Genomic DNA, 9678 nt, shown 5'->3' on the forward strand with positions numbered 1-9678 from the left:
TTAGAAAAATTGTTCGAGTGCTGATATAAAGTCATCTCCCGCTTTTAAAGGTGCCGAGTGCAGATTTTAGGGCTTGAAAAGAAAATTTTTCAAAGTCGTTATATTCTTCTCAATTATCTACATACTAGGTCCACGATAAACTACACGATACCAATGTTTATCGACATTTATGGAGCAAAAAACTGAAATTTGTGACCGAAAACGGTTCCTGGTAGTATCCTGGGCTGATTTTTAGGGTACCACCCAGAAAATAAAGAACTCGTCTTGGGGATTATTTCTGTGCTGAAACGTGAAGCAAAAGAAAAAGAGCGAAAAGGGACAAGAAAAAAATCATGAGAGAGCACCATCCACAAAATCAATATCAGAAAGCCTCCATCTCCGAACCAAGGAAGTTTCCATTGTGCTCCGTACTTACATCAATAACTGCAGGAAACATCCATCAATGCAGAAAACAGGACCTTCTGCGACCTTTCCTTAAAGGAATCTTTAAAAGGGTTCAGAGATGCATGAGAGGTTGCGACCCCCGTCTCCATTGATAAAAGTCTTTTAGCAAAGTTAATTTGTCTCCCAGTATTGAGGTTTTTGTCAGGTTTAACCGGCTGCCCCCTATCGAATACAGGTCTGTGCACTTGGCCTTAGCAATGACGTCTCAATACATGGAAGTATTTTAGAATTCCCAGTAGTGGTAGCAATGGCGTTCTGCTAGATTAAATTTCCCACGCAAATCCATCTCTAAAGATCTGCAGATCGCTTCCTGCTTTAATCAATCGGTTGATTGGCCACGAACTGTGGGAAACTCTCCCTAAAGACGCAGGGAGAAACTATCATCGTAACGTGGTGCAGAATATTGATGGATAACAATCTGCGATTAGAAAACATATCGCTGTCCCAGAAAGTACCTCTATCGCTATACTAATCTTGAATATTAATAAATTAATGAGATTTGTATGATTTCATTTCGCCGCTTATCAACCGGTTAATTTAATCAACAAGCGTTTAGAAGAGATGGATTATTTAGCATTGTGGCGAGATTCCAAGTCGAAACTGAATAGATTGACGTTCTAGAGAAAGCCATGTTATTAAGATAGTAGGTGGTGTATATAACTAACTATAAGTTTGTAACTAAGAAATTACAAAGTTTGACATATGTGATATTGTAAATTACCAGAAGAAAGTTACATTAAAGTAATGACCCACCGAGAATTGTGAGAAGACACATAAAATGAACTAAACAACATGAAACGGATTTTGGGTGGCAAGAGAGTATCCATTTGCCAGAGAAGGTCGCCAGCCCTCTCTGGCCAATTGGATACTGCCTGGCCAATTGTCTGAGGGGATTGTATGATGTTATTTAACGTGGTACTATACAGCCTCCTCAATTCCTTCACTTACGTACCCCGCGTGTGTTGGGTCATGTTGGGGATTGACCCTCCTATCAATCACTTGTAAAAGTCACCTCCCACCCACCATGCAAACGAAACAGGAAAGGGGAAACAAAAACTAGTACAACTCATGCACCCAAAAGAATACCGGGAACTAAAACAGCACGAAATAGCAAATATTATACTGTGCCCTTCATTATCTACAAGCTTATTGCATGTCTGGCATTTTAGTGTGTTGCATTATCACCCACCGTCTGGTAGAATAAATGGGACACTTGCACCAGACATTTTCAAAGGTTCAAATAGATCATAGACCTGTATGTTCAACGTCTGTTCAACGTTTCCCCACTATATTTGCTGGTGTGGTGTATAGTGTGGTCATAAAATCCAATCGTTCGACCATTTGCACCAAAATGCTTCCGCACCTATACGTGAACCAAGTAGAACTGCGATAAAAAACACCAGGAATCAGAAATGAAAAATCTCATATCAACATCAAATGTTTAGAGTTTCTTCTATATAACCTTTTCTGGTACCCTCGGCCTATCTTCCTGTCTCAAATAAAACCTACCTACCTACCTAGGTAAGAAAAATAAAACCTCCACACACTGGTTATCCGTTCTGTGAGTCCCATACTCCACAAATCCCTTTTAAGGCGCTGGAAAATACTTCCGGCCCATAAACATTACTCGGCGATTCCCTGGCCAAGTCCACTAAATAAATCGGATGATTCTTGGAGCCGTAAAAGCTCGTTTAACCAAAGCACTTGCATCTAAAAGGATTTATCTGTCTACCAACCAAGGTCGCAAATCGGCGCCAGTAATTCCTTACCTTCTTGTGGACTTCCGCGAGGTGTTTCTTGAGTGGGGGAGGCAGACTCGCCGGAATGACTTCCTGTATATGAAGATCAAGACCGAAAACCGTGTGTTAGTAAAGTGACATTTAGAGTGGAGTTGGTGTATTACATGCTACTTAACACCTACTGGTGTGAGAAATAAGGTTACGACATGAGATTTACCTGTAATGCAAAAATCAATGTACGTATGTTTTCTCCACCTTGGCTGGGAGTGTATTGGATTCAGGGATATCACTGTGTTTAAAGAGCAAGACGCACAACTTCGTCGGCAGTGTTCTGGGCGTGTTCGGAGGTTACATTCTACTCACATTTAACTCAAATGAAATTCAATTCGTACATACATACATATATATATATATATATATATATATATATATGTGTGTGTGTGTGTGTGTGTGTGTGTGTGTGTGTGTGTGTGTGTGTGTGTGTGTGTGTGTGTGTGTGTGTGTGTGTGTGTGTGTGTGTGTGTGTGTGTGTGTGTGTGTGTGTGTGTGTGTGATGAGACACACAGAGAGGGAGAGGGAGAGGAAGAGAGAGAGGTTCGCATGGCCTAAATCTGGTCTGGCTGCTACCAAACGTCAGCCAACCTTGGTCGGTTGGTTGTTGGTCGGGAGTAAGTTGTGACAGTGTCTTACCTGAAGTTCTCTCCGAGGCAGTGGTAGATGAGCGGGTTGATGGCGCTGTTACAGAAGGCCAGCAGGTTGACGGCCAGGGCGGTCTGTCTGACGGCCAGGGACACGTCCATCCCCATCCTGATGCGGACGATGTTGAAGACGTGATACGGCAGCCAGCAGACGGTGAAGGCCAGCACCACGGCGCACACCATGACCGTGATCTTGTTACGGGAGCGCGCTGTAACGCCGCTCGGGGGGATGGGGCCCTTGGCCCGCAGGCGGAAGATGATGAGCGCGTAGCACACGGTGATGAAGAGGAGCGGAACGGCGAAGCCCAGGACGAAGGAGTAGGTGATGGCCACCTGGCTGCCGAAGTTGGGGTCTCCGATCGTGCCGGGCCAGTCGACGATGCAGTGTTCGGCGCCGCTCGTGTCTGTGGCCGTCCTGGCGAAGACGATGAAGGGGCACACCAGGACCAGGGCCACGCTCCACACGCCGACGGACACCCAGCGGGCCTTGCTGACGGTGCGATGCTGAAGCGACTGCAGCGGCTGGACCGTCGCGTAGTACCGGTCGACGCTGAGCACCGCCAGGGAGAAGAAGCTCGCAAAGCCGTTGATGTTGGTGGCCAAGACCACGCTCCGGCACATGAAATCCCCGAAGGGCCACGCCATCAGAATCACGTCTGTCGCCAGGAACGGCAGGACCAGGAGGAACAACACGTCAGCCACGGCGAGGTTTAACAGGTACACGTTGGCAACAGTTCTCATCTTGGAGAAATTGGACACCACGTAGATAACTAAGACGTTCCCCGCCAGTCCGAACGCGCAGAGGAAGCAGTAGAGGATGGGGAGCACCGTGGACTCCAGCGCGGACGGGAACAGGTCCAGCTCCATCGCGCTACCGTTTGCCGGTGTGTCCCACCTGAAGTCCATTTTTGACTGGGGCGCGTGTGTCTGGTTCAGACGGGAACTTGCCCCCTCATTTGCATGTAGAAACCCTTCCAATTGCCCCTCGGCCATTCTCGTCACGTCAACGGCGGAAATCACCCTGATGAAAACGCCTGTGCGAAGAGAAATACATCATATTAGAAATAAAACGGGGTTTCCGCTGCAATTATTGGCGTCTACCGATGAGGAAACACACACACACACGCACCCTGGCAGTCACTGGGGGCGTATGCTAATGAAGCGATCTTTCACTGTTCGCCTCGGAACTATCCCAGAATCCACCGCGCGCGGAAAAACTCGCACCTATGATATCCCGTCACGCTATACGAGCGCCAACCGGCGGAGGTTCTTACTAATACGATCTTGATAAATATTCAACAGTGAAATTTCGTGAATTAGAAGTGCAGTATTAACAGTAAGGCGGTGGGATAATTTAAATTATATGTATCTGCCTGACGTTTTCTGGCCAAAAAGTTTTCAGGCAAAAACGATTAGACAAAATGTCACGTTGATGTAATGCAAATCAAATCAAATAAAGGTAACGTTACTTGATATACCGTAAAATCATTATTCATTTTTTTTCGGAATTTCGACAATGCAGGGGCTACCCAGGCATACACATATAACAATAACAATAACTAAATGAAAATTTAAAAATTCTTAGCAAATAAAGCTACCTGTCTACGTCGTATATTTTCGTAGGCCTGAGGTCATGTTAAGGAGGGTATGTTTTGTTAACAGTACATGTAGCTGGAATAAACAGATTTTAGGGAGGCGAAGCAAAAAGCATACCATTGGAAAGGGTAACAGTTAAGGAAGAAGCTTCAAGTATTTTACTTAATTGAATTTGTTGGTTGAACAATTAAAGACGGGTTCGGAAATTTTGGGAAAAGGTATAATAGCCACACTCTTGCCCCAGGTGGCAATTTAGAAAACCGATTTCGTGTAAAGCACATCGGGCTGGGCCAAAAGTTTTGCCTGAAGGGAAACTTTATAATTAAGCTTCTAGGGTCGTAATGAGAACTACACTGTCATTACGGCGGTAAGGTAAGGTAAAAATAGACCACAGGGGCAGTGGGATGTTCCACTGTTTCTAGGGGACGGTATTGGAAGGTAGAACCAATGCTGTAAATTGGGGTCGTGTGGCGTAACGGAAGAGTACTCAGCGCAGAACAAAGAGGTCCCGAGTTAGAACCTACCATGGGGATGCCACGGATCTTGTTGTGCCTTGGGTACGGCATCATACACGACTTTTGTCACTTAACGCTGGTGAAAATTGTCCTCTGAGTTGCTGGTGGCATAAGATTAAGTTGAAAAAAAAACTTGAGGGTGCCGTCACCATGTCTTGCGTTATATTTTGGAATTAAAATCAAATCAAATCCTTCTCCTTCCACCGTCTTTTAACTCCTTAACTGAAGTCAGGTACTCATTTTACACCTGGGTGGAGTGAGGAAAGTTGTTTCAAGTGTGTTTCCAACGTCTAGCTCAGAATGCTAAGAAGTTTGAAAATCCAGGTTTGCCTCAAAATCATTTGCAGTTTTCATGCGAGTTGGTAAAACAAGAATTGATTGTCAGACTATGTTGCTCGTTGTTGGTCATACATAACAAACGTCGTGAAGATAATTAAATATAAAAAATCACGCAGCATGTCACAATTGAAATGCAGGGGAAGGTAACTCACAGTTGAGTGGTGGGTGGGTTCTCTCTTGATAAATGATTCCCTCGCAAACAAGTCACGTTTCGAGACGTGTTTGGAACTGTGTAAACTTACAAAACACTTATCGAACTCACGTTTTCTGCCTTCTTTGCATTCCTCTCCCTTACTCCGTCCGACGGTGCATGAAATTCGCTCTCAGCACCTTGGTATTTCACTATCTGTTTACAGTCAGGAATGGTATGGTTGTGTGATCAACTTCGTTACGATTCAAATGGAATTCACTCCACTGTATATAACAGGCGGTGCCTTTGCCAAAACACGTATATATACCCCGCTGGGATCTCGAAGTCTGGAGAATATTTCTCATCTGTATCTGTCAAAACCCTCATATTTGCTGCTGCTGCACTCTGTAATTGCGATTAGGTGTCAGTCTTTTCTGAGCAGATTTCACTCACACGCAGTGGTGGCATTAACAAAAGCGTCTTGTACTAAACCTTAAGCTGTGAAATGGTGTTTAAGGCTGTGCCACAGGGATTCTGTCCCTGTACCAAATCCCTATATTGGATACTCAGACAAGTTATTGTGGTTAATGATTGAATGGAGCGCCTGCTTTTTTTTCTAAGCCCGTTCGTATGTGGGAATCATGTTAAAGGCGTTATGTGACTGGGAAGATTGACGGTCGCGACACAGACGTTGACTTTCAGACTTTTCAGTGTCAGACTGGTGCATTTCTTGTTGGATCACGTGAACATCACGTGAGCACCGCGTGAACATCTTTCCGCCAGCATAGCCTGTGCGCAGTGAGGTAAACAATGACCAACACGTCGGAAGAGAATGGTGGATGTTTGGTCAACGTTGCATCTGAACTTTACCCGTAAATAAAGAATTTTCTTCTTTTTTTCCTATCTGTTTTTTTAGTTTTTGTACTCATCTGGTCACATACGTCAAATCGCCGAACAATCGCAAAAATAGGCCCAGGTATTATTGGCATAGCGGTGCATGTTACCTGCAAACTTCAGCATTCTTTGTGATGGGAAAGGTTGTCTTTAAGTTAAATTCTTGTCGGTGGTTGGTTTTGAGCCACATTAAAAACCATTAAAACGACATTAAGTGTACGGTGACCTTCGACGAATGTAACAATATCATCTATGGAACAATGTGATACAAACTTCTGGGCAACTTTGACCCCCTGACGCCATGTTTGCGGACAATCAATTGTCAGACAGGAACGGGTCTTTAATACCATAACTCATGAAGATTTCGTCTGATTTAATTGTCAAATACCTTTGTGTTTGCCACAAAGTTTTGATCTTGAATCATATCTTAAATCTTAAATTATTTCATTCGACATTTGACTTTCAAAGCGAAGCGCAAGCATACAATACATCATTCTTGACAAATCATCTACGTATGAATCCATTACTGTACCATAGATTTATGGCTTAATCTCCCATATTCAATAAGTTCCGTACATACTTGGCACCCTTTCTGACCCCGATCTTACCGAAATCTCGACACTGACGGCCTTGACTTCTTCAGCAACAAAGTGCAAGCTTACGTGATAAATAAGCGGGGAGAAGGTTTCTTCCAAGACCCCAGATTGGTAACTTACTCTCTAACGTTGCTAAAGGTCCTCGTGCCGTGATTCACCCCACTCTAAGGACTAAAATGAAAACATAACTTATTTACTCTGCCCGTCATATGAGCTGTGTGGGCATGGAGGACATGGATCCAAACAAACTAACACTGCATGGAAGGTGCAATTTACCCAAATGATGTCAAATAAAAAAATGCCAGGTATATCTTGTAATGTGTTCTGTAGGCAATAAATGTTACCAGTATAGATTCATTTGTTGAGCCCTGTGCATCATGCTCCACGTCCTATTCTGGCTATTACGTAACTATGTTCAAGGTAAGTCTAAAAGGTACGTCTAGAAATGGTTGCATAACGTTAAATAATATCTACACATGCCACAGGTAAGTCTGATAATGCTTGCCTTAGGCATCAGATGTTAAACACGACTATTGCCAGACGTATCTGAGCTTTAATGGCATCCAATTAACCTTCAAAGTCCCTTTTATGGCCATTCTTTTAATGTAGTAAGTTGAACCAATTTTCTCCCATAACGTACTGACATATGTGTGAGGCAAAAATACGATGTCATTAGCGGAAAACAGTTGCTCGTTTTGAATCACAGTATGCTTCTAGCTATTCATTGGCATCATCGATAAAAACCGGCAACTCACGTAGCCTCCTGTGCAGGCCCCGCGGCGGTGGGGAAGAGTTTTAACGCGTTATTTTAACATAGCCGACCATCCTACATAGCCGCTATCGCGTTCGGATGTCTATCAGCCGCCAAGAGAAGAACTATCATAAAATACTAGTAGATATTTTTCCACAACGTAACAACCGAAAGCAATGTAAGTTGACTTGGAGAGGTTCAATCTTACCGTGGGATGAACGGGAGCGGGAAGCTGTAGCCAGAGAGGAGGAAGAACAAACCAGCGTCGCTAATTGCGCCTTCTTTCAAACCGTAAAACCTACTCCTGTCTGTCTTTGAGTAGTAAGTCCGTCTAAAACAAGGCCGACGGCACGGTGTCTGAGCTTCTGCGTTCCGGGAATTGTGCAGAAAGAAAGGTTCCGGGAACGCTGCTCACCATGATCTGGCCGGATTTAGGCCTCGTAATGATGTGGCGGCGCGGTCGGGTTTCGTCATCTAGGATGCCGAGAGCTAACACAGCGTCAAAGAGTAGAGACAAGACGCCCGGTGACGTACGAGGTATTCCTCTGCGGTTTGCTACATCAAACAGGTATCCTGCGTGCCCCCTGAATATAAAGAATGTGTTTTCCTTATCGAAACTTTGTGTGGTAATGGTCTTTTGGTAAATCTCCAAGCTGATTGGGCCAAATGGATACGACCTGGCTGACATACTAGTAGTGTCCTAACTTGCCCTCCAGGCGCAGCCTTGGTTCCATCAATCCCTTTTGTTAATGGGCTCCTACCCTTTACACTCGCTTCCCCGACAAACCTTTGTTACTCGCAGAGATTTGCTTCGATATGAAAGAAATATGGTGGAACAAGCAATATTTATGTATAAATAAATAAATACTTTCCGGATAGTGAGTGTGAGATTGAAATGTATCTGACTCTCCCAATCTTCCAAAACTTACTTGACTACATGTACATATCTTTCCAAATGTGAAATGACAAGTGTCTAACCAGAAAAGACTATCCACGCGAGTAACCGGCGACATTTTCATCCAAGTGCACAATATCTGTATCGGTTTTCTCGCGTATATCGATCTAATTCTCGATAATTGGAATTTATTGACAAGCACAGGGCTAAGTTAGGTTATATATGTCAGGATCTGGTTTGGTAGAATCGGTGATTCTAATTGGAGTCTGTACATTTTACGATATTCGCTTAAAAAGACAGAATTTTTCAATTTAGTCACGTTGGAGATTTAGGATTTCAAAGCATCCTATAACCTGAGTCTCTGACGACAAAGACTTCGGGAGATCGGCACCTCTACCCAGATCGGAGTCTCTGCCCTCATAAATACAACATTTTCCATTACGTTGATAACGCTGGGAGCTATGGATGTAATGGGTACTACGTATGCATACCGGGACTGGTGATGATGTAAATTGTCTACCCTGTTATCTGATCAAATTAAGTTACGTATTCCGGGAAAACTGCAGAAAACTGCAGCGTTGGTCGTATAGAATTTAGTGTCCAATTCGCTGTTAAGTGTTAAGGGCGTACAATTGCTCGTTAATGGCACATACCTGCCGTTTTAGATATACGAGAAAGTATGTGCAGCGTTGAATGATGTTGATGGGAGGATACTATGAGAGAATGGGAACTGAAACGTTAAGAACACCAGAAGCTGAACACCTTGGACTTATAGTAGATTATTTTTTATAATAGCTGTACGTGTTGTAATAGTGTTTTATCTTATAGTAGTTGTAATAGTTTTTTAGCTATATCATGTAATTTGTAACCGATCTTGTAATGCCGTAATTTTAACATAAAAGTGCAATAATCTAGTGCAATATTTGATGCTTATGCTTAAGTTATGTACGTGTTATATATATTCTACCTGTGTATCTCATTGTAAAAGCTGCCCAATTCAGCCTGCGGGCTGCAATTAGCAACTCATATGTATGTTGTATGCATGTTCCTTTTGAAATAAACCAGTCTCTCTCTCTCTCTC

At 43.5% G+C, this 9678-nt stretch overlaps 1 protein-coding gene across 1 annotated transcript in view; it reads right to left on the reverse strand.

Moving 5' to 3' along the window:
* Positions 1 to 9678, reverse strand: part of LOC109480568 (neuropeptide Y receptor type 2-like) — a 36895-nt gene that overhangs the window by 11063 nt on the left and 16154 nt on the right. Inside the window, exons 2-3 of the mRNA XM_019782799.1 lie at positions 2874 to 3915; positions 2214 to 2276 (exon numbers count right to left, since the gene is read on the reverse strand). Of these exons, the coding sequence (XP_019638358.1) occupies positions 2214 to 2276; positions 2874 to 3915 (1105 nt within the window). The remainder of the gene's footprint in view (positions 1 to 2213; positions 2277 to 2873; positions 3916 to 9678) is intronic.

This window comes from Branchiostoma belcheri, unplaced genomic scaffold (genome assembly GCF_001625305.1).
Source record: "Branchiostoma belcheri isolate BF01 breed outbred unplaced genomic scaffold, Haploidv18h27 scaffold51, whole genome shotgun sequence".
NCBI classification, from domain to species: domain Eukaryota; kingdom Metazoa; phylum Chordata; class Leptocardii; order Amphioxiformes; family Branchiostomatidae; genus Branchiostoma; species Branchiostoma belcheri.